The sequence below is a fragment of the Kogia breviceps genome, chromosome 2 (genome assembly GCF_026419965.1).
Source record: "Kogia breviceps isolate mKogBre1 chromosome 2, mKogBre1 haplotype 1, whole genome shotgun sequence".
In the NCBI taxonomy this organism is placed as follows: Eukaryota; Metazoa; Chordata; class Mammalia; order Artiodactyla; family Physeteridae; genus Kogia; species Kogia breviceps.
Genome location: NC_081311.1, coordinates 112,336,964 through 112,357,421, shown reverse-complemented (window position 1 = coordinate 112,357,421; position 20,458 = coordinate 112,336,964). Strand labels below are relative to the sequence as shown.

Genomic DNA, 20,458 nt, shown 5'->3' with positions numbered 1-20,458 from the left:
TATATTTCTCAAAGAAAGTCTGTACATATCAGATCTCCTCACCTTGCCCTGGAGGATGAAGTATGATATAACTGAGGATTTTAGAAACCATAGGGTCTATGCCCTTCCCTGGGAGCCCTTGGCATACCAATGCTGGCTTCATTTAGGTTGAGTCAGTGCTTATCTCCAATTACTCCTGAAGAATTTGTTACTGAACTGGTTGCCTGAACCCGTGCCAGGGCCCTAGCCGAGGCTGAGTCCATTTGTCTCTGTTGGAGAGATTCTTTTTTCACTCGGATTTGCACGGCCAATCACAAAACCGATGCTGAGACTGGAACAGCATAATTTTTATTCAGTGGTAGAGAGTGGAGAATTGAGAACTTAGTTTGCAAATCAACTTCTCAATTCAATTTGGGCTGAGACACCATATATATAGGAGGGTCGAGGTAAAAGAGAGGGATTTGGAAAGAGAGGGAGGAATATTCATGACTTATCTGAGAACAGGGGTGTGGTTTGTACAGGAACAGAGGCAACACTCCTTTTCAGTCCTTGTTTGAGCTTTTCCTGTTGTCATGGCAACTGGCAACTGTCATGATGCTGGTGGGTGTGTCATTTAGCATGCTAATTGTATTACAGTGACCATATAATGAGGCTCAAGGTCTACTGGAAATGAAATCTTCCACCATTTGGGGCTTAGCAGGTTATAATCAGTTTTTGTTTTTCTCTTTGAAGCTTCTGCCTGGAACTTAGATAAGAGCAATTGGTTTCCTTTTGAGGGAGGGGCAGGGGTATGATTCTGGGGCAATAGCCTTGGTGACAAAATGACACAACTATAATTACCCATATGCTCAATTTTTTCATCTCTTATATGTCTTGGCTTACATTTGTGATGACACAAGATAGAGGCATTTGTTGAGACCTGTCTGAGTCAATATAGTTTTCAGCTGAGTCAGGAGTTCAGGTTGAGATTCAGACTTTGAATGTTTCTAAATCTGGAAAAAAAAAAAAACCAAACACAAAGTAAGATTAAGAAAAAAAAATACACTGTTACTTAACAGCTTCAAGTCCTTTCAATTTGCTTCCATACTCCCTTAGGGCAAATTGTTCCTTTGTTCTGGAAATGGAAAGTAAATAGGCCTCTTTTGTTATGCAGTGTAAAACTAAGACTCTCTTTTAACATGGAAATATTTGAGATACTCTAGTTCTAGGAATTAACCTTTGGGATGATAGTTAAAGCCTGTCTTTGTTAGAGATTGATTGCAAAAATAAAAAGTCTTCCAGAGAGGATGGGTTTCCTCTTGTTAGGGGGCTGAGGGTCTGAAGTTAACGGATCCACATTCATGAAAGGTAGCTTTATTGCAATACTTTGGGCACAAGAAGAGTCGAATTCAGATGGTCAAGGGTGATGCAGTTTTATAGATATGTTTGTTCCAGGAAGGGGACCCCTTCCGGGGCCCGAGAGTGGGCTCTTTTTTAACACTTGGAAATGAATTGTCCGAGGAGACACACATGCTGACAAAGCAAAATACTTTATTGGGAAGGAGCACCGTGGCGGAGAGCAGCAGGGTAAGGGAACCCAGGAGGACTGCTCTGCCACATGGCGCACAGTCTCAGGTTTTATGGTGATGGGGTTAGTTTCCAGGTTGTCTCTGGGCAATCATCTTGCTTATACCCATATTTGGTCTGATTCAGTCCTTTCTGGTGGCCCTCACATCTCTCAGCCAAGGTGGATTCCAGCGTGAAGGTTTCTGAGAGGTTGGCAGGACATATTATGGCTGGTGTCTCCTCCTTCCTTTTGGCCCCTCCCAAATTCTTCCGGCTAGTGGTAGCTTGTTAGTGTGAGGTAACTCATACAAGCAGTTATTATTGTGTCTGACCAGGGCAGGTGGTTTCGGTCCATGGTCCCCTAACATGTTCATTCACTGGAACCCACATCATTAGTGGCTACTTGGATTGGCATTTTCTTTCCATTATATATCTAGCTAGTTACTTTGTACATAATAGAACTATGGATTTTGGTTTATTTATTTATTGCCTGCCATCTTACTGAACTAATAATTCTCAACAGATTCTCTATTGTTTGGGTGGTTAATTACCAAAAAACCCCCGTTTTTTCCAGTAGAACTGTTCGTTGTTTAAATTTTTAGACTGTAATGTAGATATTTAATTTGTTTAGTTTTTAGTAAATTAGACTATGAATAAAATGTTGTGCTTTTTAACAGTTAAAGGATTTAAGAACATAAAAATTTAGGTCAAAGTCTACAGGTAAAAGCTATTTCTGTAATTAGGGTTGATCAGGGCTGACACTCTACATATCTGGCAGTCTGTACTGGGCCAAGCTGAATGGATGTCATTTGTTCAGGTCAGACATTGGCCAGTACCCTTTACTGGTACATGTCAGTCTTGGTGTGTGATTTGTTAATGGCCTTAAATAATTTGAGATTTTTTAAAAGCCTATAGCTAAAAGATCTTTTAGATAATCATTTTATTGTATTAATAATTAATACAGTTTAATTAATACAAATTAATGTGGGTTAAAAAACCCTAAAAACGACTAAAGTCTCCAGACAAAGGGGTGGCAAGTCTTATTTATAGTAGGCAATCTGCATAGAAATCTATTGCAATCCATTCACCAGTTCAATAGTTAGAAAAGTAAAAATAACCCATCTAGTTAATCACTTGTATCTATGAGTTGATTGACATTTGGGCTGTTTCTGCCTTTGGCTATTATGAACAAAGCTGCAGTGAACATTCATGTGCCTGTGGATATATGTTTTCATTTTTCTTGGATAGACGTACAGTGGAATTACTAGATCGTGTAATAACTCTATGTTTAAAATTTTGAAAACTGCCAGACTGTTTTCCAAAGCAGCTGTACTATATTGCATTCCCACCAGCAATGTATGAGGGTTCCAGTTTTTCCACTTCTTTGTCAAAACTTATCTTTTTTGATTACAGTCATCATAGTGGATCTGAAGTATGATTTTGATTTGTATTTCTTTGATGGCTTATAATGTTGAACATTTTTCATGTCCTTATTAGTCATTTGTATACCTTCATTGGAGAAATATCTATTCAAATTATTTGCTCATTTTTTCCATTGTGTTGTTAATTTATTATTGAATTGTGAGAATTCTCTATATATTCTGGACACAAGACCATTATCACTTAAATAATTTGCAAATATTTTCTCCCATTCTGGGGGTTGGCTTTTTACTTTCTTGGTGGTGTCTTTTGAAGTACACAAGTTTTTAATTTTGATGAAGTCCAGCTTATCTATATTTCTTTTGTCATTTATGCATTTGGTGTCATGTCTGAGAAGGCTTTGCCTAACCCACGTTTATGAAGATGTATTCCTCTATTTTATTCTAAGAGTTTTGTAGCTTACCTTCTACATTTAGGTCTAAGATACATTTTGAATGGTTGTGTGTGTATGGTATGAGGACATTATTTTTTTGAATGTGGATATATAGTCATTGTAAACCATTTGTTGAAGAGATTATTTTTTCACCATTGAATTTTTCTGATACCTTTTTCAAAAATCAACTTACCATAAAAATAAGGCTTTATTTCTGGACTATTGATTCTGTTTCATTGATCTATATGTCTATCCTTATGGTAGTACCACACTGTCTTGCCTACTATACCTTTGTAGTAACTTTAAAATCAGAAAGTTTGACTCCTTTAACTTTGTTTTTCTTTTTAAAGATTGTTTTGGCTATTTTAAGTCCCTTGGATTTTCATATGCATTTTAGAATCAGTTTGTTGATTTCTGGGAAAAAGCCATCTGGGATTTTGATAGGAATTATATTGAATCTGTAGATCTATTTGGAAACTATTGCCGTCTTAATAACATTGTCTTCCAATCATTAACATAAGTTAATTTTCCATTTTTTGTCTTTAGTTTCTTTCAATGATGTTTTGTAGTTTTTCATGTAGAATTTTTATGTTTGTTTGTTTTTTAACATCTTTATTGGAGTATAATTGCTTTACAATGGTGTGTTAGTGTCTACTTTACAACAAAGTGAATCATCAGTTATGCATATACATATGTTTCCATTTCTCTTCCCTCTTGCGTCTCCCTCCCTCCCACCCTCCCTATCCCACCCCTCTAGGTGGTCACAAAGCACCTAGCTGATCTCCCTTTGCCATGTGGCTGCTTCCCACTATCTACCCTACATTTGGTAGTGTATATATGTCCATGCCACTCTCTCACTTCATCATAGCTTACCCTTCCCCTCCCCATATCCTCAAGACCATGCTCTAGTAGGTCTGTGTTTTATTCCCGTCCTACCCCTAGGCTCTTCATGACATTTTGTTTTCTTAGATTCCATATATATGTGTTAACATACGGTATTTGTTTTTCTCCTTCTGACTTAATTCACTCTGTATGACAGACTCCATGTCCATCCACCTCACTACAAATAACTCAAGTTTCATTTCTTTTTATGGCTGAGTAAGATTCCATTGTATATATGTGCCACATCTTCTTTATCCATTCATTTGTCAGTGGACACTTAGGTTGCTTCCATGTCCTGGCTATTGTAAATAGAGCTTCAATGAACATTGTGGTATATGACTCATTTTGAATTATGGTTTTCTCAGGGTATATGCCCAGTAGTGAGATTGCTGGATTGTATGGTAGTTCTATTTGTAGTTTTTTAAGGAACCTCCATACTGTTCTCCATAATGGCTGTATCAATTTACATTCCCACCAGCAGTGCAAGAGTGTTCCCTTTTCTCCACACCCTCTCCAGCATTTATTGTTTCCTGATTTTTTGATGATGGCCAGTCTGACCGGTGTGAGATCATATCTCATTGTAGTTTTGATTTGCATTTCTCTAATGATTAATGATGTTGAGCATTCTTTCATGTGTTTGTTGGCAATCTGTATATCTTCTCTGGAGAAATATCTATTTAGGTCTTCTGCCCATTTTTGGATTGGGTTGTTTGTTTCTTTGATATTGAGCTGCATGAGCTGCTTGTAAATTTTGGAGATTAATCCTTTGTCAGTTGCTTCATTTGCAAATATTTTCTCCCATTCTGAGTGTTGTCTTTTCATCTTGTTTATGGTTTCCTTTGATGTGCAAAAGCTTTTAAGTTTCATTAGATCCCATTTGTTTATTTTTGTTTTTATTTCCATTTCTCTAGGGGGTGGGTCAAAAAGGATCTTGCTGTGATTTATGTCATACAGTGTTCTGCCTATGTTTTCCTCTAAGAGTTTGATAGTGTCTGGCCTTACATTTAGGTCTTTAACCCATTTTGAGTTTATTGTTGGGTATGGTGTTAGGAAGTGTTCTGATTTCATACTTTTACATGTACCTGTCCAGTTTTCCCAGCACCACTTATTGAAGAGGCTGTCTTTTCTCCACTGTATATTCTTGCCTCCTTTATGAAAGATAAGGTGACCATATGTGTGTGGGTTATCTCTGGGCTTTCTATCCTGTTCCATTGATCTATATTTCTGTTTTTGTGCCAGTACCATACTGTCTTGATTACTGTAGCCTTGTAGTATAGTCTGAAGTCAGGAAGCCTGATTCCTCCAGCTCCATTTTTTGTTCTCAAGATTGCTTTGGCTATTCGGGGTCTTTTGTGTTTCCATACAAATTGTGAAATTTTTTGTTCTAGTTCTGTAAAAAATGCCAGTGGTTGTTTGATAGGGATTGCATTGAATCTGTAGATTGCTTTGGGTAGTAGAGTCATTTTCACAATGTTGATTCTTCCAATCCAAGAACATGGTATATCTCTCCATCTCTTTGTATCATCTTTAATTTCTTTCATCAGTGTCTTATAGTTTTCTGCATACAGCTCTTTTGTCTCCTTAGGTAGGTTTATTCCTAGATATTTTATTCTTTTTGTTGGATTGGTAAATGGGAGTGTTTTCTTAATTTCACTCTCAGATTTTTCATCATTAGTGTATAAGAATGCCAGAGATATCTGTGCATTAATTTTGTATCCTGCTAGTTTTCCAAATTCATTGATTAGTTCTAGTAGTTTTCTGGTAACATCCTTAGGATTCTCTATGTATAGTATCATGTCATCTGCAAACAGTGACATCTTTACTTCTTCTTTTCCGATTTGGATTCCTTTTATTTCTTTTTCTTCTCTGATTGCTGTTGCTAGAACTTCCAAAACTATGTTGAATAAGAGTGGTGAGAGTGGGCAACCTTGTCTTGTTCCTGATCTTAGTGGAAATGGTTTCAGTTTTTCACCATCGAGAATGATGCTGGCTCTGTGTTTGTCATATATGGCCTTTATTATGTTGAGGAAAATTCCCTCTATGCCTACTTTCTTCAGAGTTTTTATCATAAATGGGTGTTGAATTTTGTCAAAAGCTTTCTCTGCATCTATTGAGATGATCATATGGTTTTTCTCCTTCAGTTCGTTGATATGGTGTATCATGTTGATTGGTTTGCATATATTGAAGAATCCTTGCGTTCCTGGAATAAACCCCACTTGATCATGGTGTATGATCCTTTCAATGTGCTGTTGGATTCTGTTTGCTAGTATTTTGTTGAGAATTTTTGCATCTGTGTTCATCAGTGATATTGGCCTGTAGTTTTCTTTCTTTGTGACATCTTTGGGTTTGATATGAGGGTTATGGTGGCCTCATAGAATGAGTTTGGGAGTGTTCCTCCCTCTGCCATCTTTTGGAAGAGTTTGAGAAGGATCGGTGTTAGCTCTTCTCTAAACGTTTGATAGAATTCGCCTGTGAAGCCATCTGGTCCTGGGCTTTTGTTTGTTGGAAGATTTTTAACCACAGTTTCAATTTCAGTGCTTGTGATTGGTCTATTCATATTTTCTATTTTTTCCTGGTTCAGTCTCGGCAGGTTGTGCATTTCTAAGAATTTTTCCATTTCTTCCAGGTTGTCCATTTTATTGGCATACAGTTGCTTGTAGTAATCTCTAATAATCCTTTGTATTTCTGCAGTGTCCATTGTTACTTCTCCTTTTTCATTTCTAATTCTATTGATTTGAGTCTTCTCCCTTTTTTTCTTGATGAGTCTGGCTAATGGTTTATCAATTTTGTTTATGTTCTCAAAGAACCAGCTTTTAGTGTTATTGATCTTTGCTGTCGTTTCCTTCATTTCTTTTTCATTTATTTCTGATCTGATTTTATGTTTTCTTTCCTTCTACTAAATTTGGGGTTTTTTTGTTCTTCTTTCTCTAATTGCTTTAGATGCAAGGTTAGGTTGTTTATTCGAGATGTTTCCTGTTTCTTCAGGTAGGGTTGTATTGCTATAAACTTCCCTCTTAGAACTGCTTTTGTTGCATCCCATAGGTTTTGGGTCATCGTGTCTCCATTGCCACTTGTTTCTAAGTATTTTTTTAATTTCCTCTTTGATTTCTTCAGTGATCACTTCGTTATTAAGTAGTGTATTGTTTAGCTTCCATGTGTTTGTTTTACAGATCTTTTCCTGTAATTGATATCTAGTCTCATAGCATTGTGGTTGGAAAAGATACTTGATACAATTTCAGTTTTCTTAAATTTACCAAGGCTAGATTTGTGACCCAATATATGATCTATCCTGGAGAATGTTCCATGAGCACTTGAGAAAAATGTGTATTCTGTTGTTTGTTTTTTTTTTTTTTTTTTTTTTTTTTTTTTTTGCGGTATGCTGGCCTCTCACTGTTGTGGCCTCTCCCATTGCGGAGCACAGGCTCCGGACGCGCAGGCCCAGCGGCCATGGCTCACGGGCTTAGTTGCTCCGCGGCATGTGGGATCTTCCCGGACCAGGGCACGAACCCGTGTCTCCTGCATCGGCAGGCGGATTCTCAACCACTGCGCCACCAGGGAAGCCCTATTCTGTTGTTTTTGGATGGAATGTCCTATAAATATCAATTAAGTCAATCTTGTTTAATGTATTATTTAAAACTTTTGTTTCCTTATTTAGTTTCATTTTGGATGATATGTCCATTGGTGAAAGTGGGGTGTTAAGGTCCCCCAGTACGATTGTGTTACTGTCAATTTCCCCTTTTATGGCTGTTAGTATTTGCCTTATGTATTGAGGTTGTCCTATGTTGGGTGCATAAATATTTACAATTGTTATATCTTCTTCATGGATCGATCCCTTGATCATTATGTAGTGTCCTTCTTTATGTCTTGTAATGGTTTTTATTTTAAAGTCTATTTTATCTGATATGAGAATTGCTACTCCAGCTTTCTTCTGATTTCCATTTGCATGGAATACCCTTTTCCATCCCCTCACTTTCAGTCTGTATGTGTCTCTACAGCTGAAGTGGGTCTCTTATAGACAGCATATATATGGGTCTTGTTTTTGTATCCATTCAGCCAGTCTACATCTTTTGGTTGGAGCATTTAATCCATTTACATTTAAGGTAATTATCAATATGTATGTTCCTATGACCATTTACTTAGTTGTTTTGAGTTTGTTCTTGTAGGTCTTTTCCATCTCCTGTGTTTCTTGCCTAGAGAAGTTCCTTTAGCATTTGTTGTAAAGCTGGTTTGGTGGTGCTGAACTCTCTCAGCTTTTGCTTGTCTTAAAGTTTTTAATTTCTCCATCAAATCTGAATGAGATCCTTGCTGGGTAGAATAATCTTGGTTGTAGGTTTTTCTCCTTCATCACTTTAAATATGTCCTGCCACTCCCTTCTGGCTTGCAGAATTTCTGCTGAAAGATCAGCTGTTAACCTTATGGGAATTCCCTTGTGTGTTATTTGTTGTTTTTCCCTTGCTGCTTTTAATATATTTTCTTTGTATTTAATTTTTGATAGCATGATTAATATGTGTCTTGCTGTGTTTCTCCTTGGATTTATCCTGTATGGGACTTTCTGTGCTTCCTGGACTTGATTGACTATTTCCTTTCTTATATTAGGGAAGTTTTCAACTATAATCTCTTCAAATATTTTCTCAGTCCCTTTCTTTTTCTCTTCTTCTGGGACCCCTATAATTCGAATGTTGGTGCGTTTAATGTTGTCCCAGAGGTCTCTGGGACTGTCCTCAGTTCTTTTCATTCTTTTTTCTGCTCTGCAGTAGTTATTTCCACTATTTTATCTTCCAGGTCACTTATCCGTTCTTCTGCCTCAGTTATTATGCTATTGATCCCATCTAGAGTATTTTTAATTTCATTTATTATGTTGCTCATTGTTGCTTGCTTCCTCTTTATTTCTTCTAGGTCCTTGTTAAATGTTTCTTGCATTTTGTCTATTCTATTTCCAAGATTTTGGATCATCTTTGCTATCATTATTCTGTATTCTTTTTCAGGTAGACTGCCTATTTCTTCTTCATTTGTTAAGTCTGGTGGGTTTTTACCTTGCTCCTTCATCTGCTGTGTGTTTCTCTGTCTTTTCATTTTGCTTACTGTGTTTGGGGTCTCCTTTTTGCAGGCTGCAGGTTCGTAGTTCCCGTTGTTTTTAGTGTCTGTCCCCAGTGGCTAAAGTTGGTTCAGTGGGTTGAGTAGGTTTCCTGGTTGGGGGGACTAGTGCCTGTGTTCTGGTGGATGAGGCTGGATCTTGTGTTTCTGGTGGGCAGGTCCACGTCTGGTGGTGTGTTTTGGGGGTCTGTTGCCTTATTATGATTTTAGGCAGCCTCTCTGCTAATGGATGGATCTGTAGTCCTGTCTTGCTAGTTGTTTGGCATAGGTTGTCCAGCACTGTAGGTTGCTGGTCGTTGAGTGAAGCTGGGTCTTGGTGTTGAGATGGAGATCTCTGGGAGATTTTCCCCTTTTGATATTACGTGGAGCTGGGAGGTCTCTTGTGGACCAGTGTCCTGAAGTTGGTTCTCCCACCTCAGAGACATAGCCCTGATGCCTGCCTGGAGCACCAAGAGCCTTTAATCCACATGGCTCAGAATAAAAGGAAGAAAAAATAGAAAGGAAAGAAAGAAAGGAAGGGAGGGAGGGAGGGAGGAAGGAAAAAAGGAAGGAAGGGAGAATGGAATAGAGGAAGGAAGGGAGGAAGAAAGGAAGAAAGAAAGAAGATAAAATAGTTATTAAAATAAAAAATAATTATCAAGAAAAAATATTTTAAAAGTTAAAAAAAAAACCCAAAAAATGGGTCGGACAGAACCCTAGGAGTAATGGTGAAAGCAAAGCTATACAGACAAAATCTCAAACAGCAGCACACGCACACACACTCACAAAAAGAGAAAAAGGGGAAAATAACAATATATCTTGCTCCCAAAGTCCACCTCCTCAATTTGGGATGATTTGCTGTGTATTCAGGTATTCCACAGATGAGAGCACTTCAAGCTGATTGTGGAGATTTAATCTGCTGCTCCTGAGGCTGCTGGGAGAGATCTCCCCCTCTCCTCTTTGTTTGCATAGCTCCCGGGGTTCAGCTTTGGACTTGGCCCCGCCTCTGCTCGTAGGTCACCTGAGGGCATCTGCTCTTTGCTCAGACATTACCGGGTTAAAGAAGCAGCTGATTCGGGGGCTCTGGCTCACTCAGGCCGGGGGGAGGGAGGGCTACGGATGTGGGGCAAGCCTGCAGCGGCAGAGGCCGACGTGACGTTGCACCACCAGCCTGAGGCGCGCCGTGCGTTATCCCGTGGAAGTTGTCCGTGGATCCCGGGACCCTGGCAATGGGGGGCTGCACAGGCTCCCGGGAGGGGCGGTGTGGAGAGTGACCTGTGCTTGTGCACAGGGTTCTTGGTGGCGGCAGCAGCAGCCTTGGAGTATCGTGCCTGTCTCTGGGGTCCGCGCTGATAGCCGCGGCTTGCGCCCGTTTCTGGAGCTCCTTTATGCGGCACGCTTAAACCCCTCTTCTCGCGCACCAGGAAACCAAGAGGCAAGAAAAACTCTCTTGCCTCTTCGGCAGCTCCAGACTTCTCCCGGACTCCCTGCCGGCTAGCCGTGGCACACTAACCCCTTCAAGCTGTGTTCACGCTGCCAGCCCCAGTCCTCTCCCTTCCGACCGAAGCCCGAGCCTCTCCCAGACCCCGCCTGCCCCGGCGGGTGAGCAGACAAGCCTCTCAGGCTGGTGAGTGCTGGTTGGCACCGATCCTCTGCGGGAATCTCTCCGCTTTGCCCTCCGCACCCCTGTAACTGCGCTCTCCTCCGTGGCTGGAAGGTCCCCCGCTCTGCCACCCGCAGTCTCCACCCGCGAAGGGGCTTCTGGTGTGTGGAGACCTTTCCTCCTTCACAGCTCCCTCCCACTGGTGCAGGTTCCGTCCCTATTCTTTTTGTCTGTTTATTCTTTTTGCTTTTGCCCTACCCAGGTACGTGGGGAGTTTCTTGCCTTTTGGAAGGTCTGAGGTCTTTTGCCAGCGTTCAGTGGGTGTTCTGTAGGAGCAGTTCCACGTGGAAATGTATTTCTGATGTGTCTGTGGGGAGGAAGGTGATCTCTGCGTCTTACTCTTACGCCATCTTGAAGCTCCTCTCCCATGTAGAAGTTTTAGGATTATAATTCTTTTCCTAAATTTGTTTCTAATTTTATTTGCCTGTCATATTTTCTACTCTTTTAAATGCTATTATAAATGGAGTTGTCTTCTGAATTTCATTTTTTGATTGTTCATTGCTACTGTATAAAAAATACAACTGTATTTTGTATGTTGCTTTGTACCCTGCAACCTGGTTTACTGTTTTTATAATTCGAATAGTTTTCTACTGAATTGCTTAAGATTTTGTATATCTAAGGGTATATCATCTGCAAAAAGAGATGGTTTTACTTGTTTTCCAATCTGGATGATATTCCTTCCTTTCTTTCTTTCTTTTTTTTTTTTTTTTAATTTAAAAAATTTTCCCAATTACCCTGAGTGAATAACCAATGCAATGCTGAATAGAGGGGCAAGAGTAGACTGTCTTGTCTTGTTCCTAGTCTTAGGGAGAAAACTTTCATTTTTTTCATGGCTAAGTAAGGTATAAGCCTTGTTTTGTTTTTTGTTTGTTTTTTTTTAATAGGTCGATTTTATCAATTTGAGGAAATTCACTTCTATTCCTAGTCTGTTGAGTATTTTTATGATGAAAGTCTTTTGGATTTTGTCAAGTAAACCTGTAGATTAGCCATATCAGATAATTGGCTCATTGTAATGAGGGAAACTGTATACCAGAAGAGCTGTAGTTTATCTCATCCCTATCCCAAAAGAGAAGGAAAAATAATTATAAGAGGATTTTTAGAAAAAGGTGAGTTTAGGCAAAATTTAAGTAATATTTTGTTAGGCTTAAAGTAAAACAAGGCTATGTGTACTCTCTAGAGTTCAACATCAGGTCTGGAGGGTGAACTGGACCCAGAATCTTGTTTCTCTGGAAACTATATAGTAAGATATATGTGGAATGTCATGTCCAGAAACTTTTTATTTTAAGCTCTGTACCTGGGTTATAAATTGAGCCTGCTTCTCTGTGTCTTGAGATCCTCCAGACAAGATTGAGATGTTTCATACTACTGACATAATTTCCAGCAACAAACTTCCTGATATTCTTTGGCTTTAGAAAATAAGCCAGTGAATAAGAGAATATTATACTCTCAATGGGGAGACCATTACAGTTGTAGCATGTCCTTGGGATAAATATTATTTTGTGTTAACTTTGTGTTAGGATTTATCTGTGACAGTTATTCCAGCTAGATGACTGGCAATGTTTTGTACATGTGGCTCCCTCCCAAGAATACTTCACTGGCTTTCCCATTTTGTAGACTCTTATCCTGCCTTTACAACACTGCACAGGTAGGAAGGAGCTGTTTTCTCTTCTTCAGTGATGATGAGATGAAGGTGTTTTCTCTATGAAGTCCTTGGCTACCTGCCAAAATAGCACCGTAATAGTTATTTTCTGAATTATGCCTATTCTACATCCTTGAGTTCCAATGCTGTATTCTACATCATTGAGTTAACTCTGTATTAATTTACTCTATTCAGTATTTCAGGACTGGTTGATGGAATAAATAGGCATTTTACTTTAGTTTTCAGACTACGTAATTATCTGCCAGGACCAGTGACTCAAAGTACTTATTTTACCTGTTCAACTGATTCAGGAACTTTAGTGTTCATGCACACGCATGCACACACACACACGTATCACGTGATGCCTGTTATAATGTTAATTTATAAGAATGCCTGCCAAAGTTATATATATATTCTTTCTTAAATATGCTAAGAGTACTAACTCAGAGAAAAACATAATATGAAGGAATGTCTATCATAAAATAGACATTAATGTCTTTATGTTATCTCAACTAAAATATTCTCATGATTTTAAAATTTAATATTTTCATGATTTAAAAAAATATATGTATATAGTCCTTTTCAAATTTTTTTCCCTTATATGTTATTACAAAATATTGAGTATAGTTCCCTGTGCTATACAGTAGGTCTTTGTGGTTATCTATTTTATATATAGTGGTGTGTGGTTTATGTTTGTTGTGTTTTGTTTGTTTGTTTGTTTGTTTTTTGTGATATGCGGGCCTCTCACTGCTGTGGCCCCTCCCGTTGCGAAGCACAGGCTCCGGACGCACAGGCTCAGTGGCCACGGCTCACGGGCCCAGCCGCTCTGCGGCATGTGGGATCTTCCCGGACCGGGGCACAAACCCGCGTCCCCCGCACCGGCAGGCGGACTCCCAACCACTGCGCCACCAGGGAAGCCCTGGTTTATGTTTTAATTGGCCATTTGCTAATGACAAATACAATTTTTATAGGGAGTTAAATACCTTTTTAAAAATTAATTAGTTTATTTATATTTATTTTTGGCTGTGTTGGGTTTTTATTGCTGCATGCGGGCTTTCTCTAGTTGCAGCGAGCAGGGGCTACTCTTCGTTGTAGTGCATGGGCTTCTTATTGCAGTGGCTTCTCTTGTTGTGGAGCATGGGCCCTAGGCATGCGGGCTTTGGTAGTTGCAGCACACAGGCTCAGTAGATGTGGCTTGCAGGCCCTATATCACAGGCTCAGTAGTTGTGGCACACGGGCTTAGGTGCTCCGTGGCATGTGGGATCTTCCCAGACTAGGGATCGAATCCATGTCTCCTGCATTGGCAGGCGGATTCTTAACCACTGCGCCACCATGGAAGTCCCCTAAATATCTTTTTAAGAGATAAATATTTTAAAATGTAGCACCAGATTATGATTAAGTGTACTGTCAGGTTGTCATCTATTACAAAAAATAAAACAAAAGAGATTATACCTGGACAGTGAGATGTATTATGTACTCTAGTAACCTTGGAACTATGTCAGCCATAGAAAAGAAGCATCTGCTTCATCTCAATGGTAATACCAACTGGTTTCTTCCTGAGTTGGCAGGAAAAAGTGGCCATGAAGTAGATCTGTCAAAGTCAGTGGAAGGGGAAGATACAAAATGAGGGCGAATTAATAATTTTGATGTGCTTGGAGTTTTTCAGAGCTATGCTATTTCTTATTCTATTTGTGGATGATGAAAGAGTGGAATGCTGCTTATAATACAAATAGAGTTGGCTTCATTTCTGAAATGATATTAAAGTGCGAAAAATACAGTGGAATAGATGATTTATTAATTAATAATTGAAATACTTTTGATCATTATCAACCTCCCACCTACTCACCTCAAATAGGAATACCATATGATTCATATAAGCAAAGCTTAATGAATTTTATTATGATTGTGTTTTATAATGTTTTCTTCCATCATCTCTGGCCTAGGTTTCCATACTAATCACCCACATTAATTTCTTATAAGTAGTTTTGTTGATTGTGTGAGAGGTTATTCATGGTAAATTACTAGTGATACAATTTACCCAGAGTCAGACAAGTTGAATCTAATGAATCATTTGTTTGGTTCCAGCTTGATGTACATTGAGAATAGGCAATAGCTGCTATAAATCCATCTCTAAATAATGGTGCTGAAGAATATAGGCTTATGGAAGCACATGGACCTGTGTTAAAAATCTTGCTTCAATACTATTCATTCTGTGACCATAGGTTTCAGTTTTCTTCTTAGGAAAAAGGAACAATAAAACTAACTTCACAGAGTAGATTTACACATAAAGTGATGTATGCAAAGCAATTACACAATTCCTAGCAGAAAGACAGTGTCCAATAAATGGCAAATATTAATTTTATTATTAGTGGATTTTCCTCTGTTGCATGTAGAAAAACAACAAAAGGACAAAATTTTAATAAAGTTCAAGAAATGTAGTTCAAAAGGTTTTAATATTGTTTTGCTCTCCCACTAAATCCTACTGACCACCAAAGTAAACATTTACCCATCTCAAACCTGAAAACAGCTCTTTTCATCTACCTGTTTTCAGAAGAGCTTAATAATTCTTTTGAGATTCCTTAAGAGAAAAGCAATAGAAAGACTCTGCCTGTTATAATGTTAATTTCTCAGTATGACTGCCAAAGTTATATATATTCTTTCTTAAATTAAATATGCTAAGAGTACTAACTGAGAAAAACAGATAATATGAAGGAAAAACTATAATAATTTGGTTATACTTAAAGATGTACTCAAAGCACCTCTATGAAAAATAAAGCAGCCACTTATGTTATCCTAGTGATTGGAAACACAGTTTTAAGAAATAATTACTTTCGTTTTTCATACTGTCACTTTTATGTATTAGACTATGGGCACTACCATTTATCTTTTTCTGTCAACATTAAAGCATGCCTTAGCTCACAATTAATTTTATTTTCTTTTGTTTTTGTATCACATTAGTCGAATAGAATTAAAAAAATTCATTTCATTAACTTATTAAAACATTCTCTACCATGGTTTGATAGTTGCAAGTGTAGAGTTGTATTTTGGCTTTTTGATACTTTGTTGTAGTTTTTGATGTGTTTGTTTTTCCTTGATGTCTCTAGATACAGTATCAAGATAAAACTCATTATGATTGTACTTAAATGGTATCTCTGACATATGATTTTCAAAAGCATCGCTAAATTGTTGCACACTGGATACTTTTTGAAAATTAATTACTAAAATATGAAAATAAAAGAGAGCCACCATTTTCCTAAATAAAAGGCAATTACTTAATTAAGTTTTTTTTGGATAAGAATATTCAGTCTTTAATTCATGTTTTTGTATAAACTTCTCCATGAGCAGTTCACAGCTCAGTTTTATAGTGTGTAATCAGCTGTCATTGTAGGTATTATGTAGCATTATATAGGCATCATAATTATTATATTTTTGCTTTTTCTGTTCAGAAGGCAAGTCTTTTGTAGATAAAAGTATAAATTTTTTCTTTTCTTTCCCCCATCAGATGTGGGTTCTGTTGAAGGACTTGCCTATCACAGAGCCTGGGATACACTGTACTGGACCAGCTCCACTACCTCATCCATCACCAGGCACACAGTGGACCAGACTCGGCCTGGAGCATTTGATAGGGAAGCCGTCATTGCTATGTCAGAGGATGACCATCCTCATGTGCTAGCCCTAGATGAATGCCAAAAGTAAGAAATTTGTATTTCTTCATTATAAGTCAAAGACTATCAAAGTTATGTTAATTTTAAAGAGAATTAGCTTTTAACATACAGATTTCCTTTGAAGTTCTCTTTTCAAAATTCATAAAACTTTTTTATAAGAGTATTATACATGTGGATAATTGAAATCTGAACTCTTTAAATGCCAGGCATCACCTCCATGAGAGATTCAGTAAAAGCAAAATTAAAGGATAAAAGGGAAAATAGAGACAATACTGTGATTGAATAGACATTTTTCATATATGAAAAAGACATTAATGCATCACTGATTGAAATGATAAATTTGAAACAAAAGTAAAACTATTAGCAAGTATTGAAACCTAAAACGTGTTTCTGTAATTCAAGTCAGTAATTTTAACAGTTGGGGATCTGTCCAATTGAAATACAGGGGAAATAAATAACAGCAATAGATCTTTGTGTGCAACTATAATTTCAACATTAGATACTTGACAATAGTCTACATGGTCCACATTGGTTTGATGATATATTGTGCAGGTATTTATAATAATACTTATGAAGAATTCATGGCAAGAAAAAATGCTCAGGCTATAGTATAAAATGTATAAAAAATAAAACAAATTAGAAAAAAGTTATGTTTCGGGGGATGCTATAAAGAAAGCAATTATATGAAAACTGAAGAATGAAGCTCAGGTTAAGTAGAAAACAAATATGTCTATGGAGTTTCACTCTTATGCAATATGGTAGGAATATTTGTTAACTACTAGAAAGTGCTTTTACTCTTAAACTAAACAAGGACACAGAAATTAGACCAATCTGGTTTCACTGAGCAGAAACAGAAGAACTTATTTTAGGTGTGTTGAAGAAAAATGGAAGAATGAAAAACAATGACTGATAAACTCTAACCCTGATCACTTGAGAGAAGAAAAGAGCACATGAATTACTCACTGTGAGAATAACTCAATCTGGATACTCTTATAGAACTAGAGATGAGAATTGACTTACTTTACTTAATTAAACATATTTAACTTATAAATTAAGACTCTAAAGTTTGAGAGATGCAGGTGAAGAGAAGGTTGACTCCTCACACAGATTTGGTTACTTAGTTCAGGTGGACACAGGCCTTTAGATGCCTGGGCAGAGCTAGTTCTGCTCACACCACTGCCCTATCACTAGCGCTTCTTGTTGAGTCAGCTACATTGATCCACCAGGAGAATCTTAGGACAATAATAAATATCCTAAAGTTGATCAAAGGAATTTATAAGACAATTTTCAGGTAAACATGAGGGAGATCACTGATGATATTATACATGATTAATTTTAATTGATAAGTGCTTTATCCTATAATTATCAGTTACATAGGCTAAAATTACACTTTCATCTTATATATGGTGAACTGTAAATTAGAATTAAACACACTAAAGTATTTTAATTGAAAAATTATATGTAATTAAAGTTTAAAGTATACAAATATTTTTATCATTAAACATATTAATGGCACCTTCAAATCACTTTCATATGTTAGTTGATTAACAGAAATTTTAAAATCAAATCAATTTCTAGATGAAAGACTACTTGAGTTCAAAACTTGGCTCTGTAACTATAACTAATATTCAATCTATCTGGCCTCTGTTTTCTTATATGTGAAAGGGTGAATTAAAGAAGTACTAATACCTTGGAAATTCTGTAATTCTAAAGCCCACAATCTAGAAAAATATTGCAAATAAATTGTGTATTTAATACCTCATATTATTTGGATAACTTTTTAAACTAAATTTTTCATTTTAGTTACAAGTTCATTTCAAGTTACAAGATGTGGTTAAAAATACTCCATGATTTAAGAAAGTGGAATGACATTTTTTTTTTTTTTCAAATTTCCTGATTCATAGAACAAACTATTTTGACACTTTCTCACTTAGAACATTTTTATGTTCCACAGAATAGATTAAAATGCTATGAAGTATTTTAATAAAGAGCATAGATGACCCAGCTTTCCCTAATTGGTGGGGGTTAGTTTTTAAATTAGCAAGTAGAAAAGTTTTTTTGTGTGTGTATGAAGTTGAGTATTGTCTAGTAATAAGTTTTTGCATAATACTCAAAAACCATATATTGAATAATTATGTTGGCTATAATCCTACATTGTCTTTACATGTCTTTACATAGGAATGATATATGCAATCTTGCTGTAAATATGAAATACTATTCCAATTAGTTTTTCTTTGTATTTATTAAACATATTTTTTCGGGCTTCCCTGGTGGCGCAGTGGTTGAGAATCCGCCTGCCGATGCAGGAGACACGGGTTCGTGCCCTGGTCCGGGAGGATCCCACATGCCGCGGAGCAACTAAGCCCGTGAGCCATGGCCGCTGAGCCTGTGCGTCCGGAGCCTGTGCTCCGCAACGGGAAGAGGCCACAACAGAGAGAGGCCCGCATACCGCAAAAAAAAAAAAAAAAAAAAAAACATATTTTTTCAAAATGTAAAGCAGCCTGCCTGTCAGCCTCCCTCCTTCCCTTCTTCCTTTCTTTCTTCCCTTTCTCCCTTCCTCCTCCCCTTCCTTCTTCCCTCCCTCCCTCCATTCTTTTCTTCTTTCCTTCAGTTCAAAAACTGATCTTCAAATAAACTGTTAGGTACTCCTAAATATAAAGGGGGAGAAAGAAGAACTGTTTCAGTAAAAGCAGGCCTTGGAGACTCGAACCCTATAGCCTCTCCACTCTTCCAGTGACCTTTAAAGGCTTCCATAGACTCCTAGGCCTTCTTCAAAGAATAGTTGACAAACACTGATTTAAAATATTCTAGAAAATCTGTAAGTAACAGATACTATGTTTAAGGATTTGAGAGTAACCCCTGGAGTTCTAGAAACAGCCTTGTAATTTATAGAAAAATCACACTGATAAACAGAGGAGGGAAAAAATACATTAAAGAAATATGGGAGTTTAGTAATTTCTCTAAAACATATACAGAGAAGAATGCAGAATTTAAAAAGTAAACCTAGAAGGAGAGAGGGATTTTGATTTTCACCAACTGAAGGAGAGAAATGTTGTTAGGTTAAGAGCAATGTCCAAAATGATAACACAGGATCTGCTGAGGCATTATAATAATAAGTTAGAGTGTATTTGCAGTTCATAGAAAATTTAAAATAACTATTTTTGTCCCTGATTAAAATAAATCTTTACTGTGCATCAAACTGATTCAATTTAATTAAATTACTATTTGAGAGATAATTGTTTTTCAGAAATATTTTCCAGGTCATTTAAGAACTGAGAAAAAGATACATGCATCTATAATATACATATTTCCCCTTATTACTAAAACTTCCTCAAGGGTCATAGAGTATGAGATAAATAATTTTGCTTCTTTTTAAATAATTTGACATTGCCATGTTTCTACTAATGTTACTGTTCATGAAAATTTTAATCTGTTATCACAATTTTCATTTTCATTAGTTTAATGTTTTGGACCAACTGGAATGAGCAGCATCCAAGTATCATGAGATCTACTCTGATTGGGAAAAATGCTCAAGTGGTGGTCAGTACAGACATACTCACTCCAAATGGACTCACCATTGACCACCGTGCAGAGAAGCTGTATTTCTCAGATGGCAGCCTAGGAAAAATTGAAAGGTGTGAATATGATGGATCCCAGAGACATGTAAGTTAACTGAGAATTTCTTGACTATAGATTTGAAAAATGATACATTTGGAAAACACATGCTTTATAGTGCCTAAAATATGCATATAAAGGGATTTTAAAATAGCTAATTGTTTGAACCAATACAACTGAATAATCTGTTCAGTGAAAAACAAAACAGCAGATAAAATTTTGAAAACTTTCTTTAAGTGCATTTGCTACCATGGAGACAGTCCAACTCTTATGGAGAAACAATAACTGATTTTCTCCTAGTTATGAATTGAATTGGTATTGTTAGAGTGACTTTTGTAAACTTCATTGTTATTTATAATTTTTAAAATGTGAAATGAAATTGGTTAGTTGCCCTAGGATAAAAGAACATTAGAAAGTAATGAAATGATCCTCTGTGTTTGGGTCCTCAAAGCAACCGCAGAAGCTTTGAAGAGAGAAGAGTGGAATTCCTTTCACAGTCAGGCTCATTCTCCGTCTCTTCTCTGAATTCCAAATAAAATGTTAATGGGAGTGTCTTTATGCTGCTTCCGGAGAACATTTACAGG

At 37.2% G+C, this 20,458-nt stretch overlaps 1 protein-coding gene across 7 annotated transcripts in view; it reads left to right on the top strand.

Moving 5' to 3' along the window:
- LRP1B (LDL receptor related protein 1B) overlaps nt 1-20,458 on the top strand; it is a 1,895,525-nt gene that overhangs the window by 1,541,725 nt on the left and 333,342 nt on the right. For all 7 annotated transcript variants that reach the window (XM_067025946.1, XM_067025948.1, XM_067025945.1 and 4 more), the window contains 2 exons: nt 16,097-16,286; nt 19,718-19,922. In XM_067025946.1, coding sequence (XP_066882047.1) covers nt 16,097-16,286; nt 19,718-19,922 — 395 coding nt within the window. The remainder of the gene's footprint in view (nt 1-16,096; nt 16,287-19,717; nt 19,923-20,458) is intronic.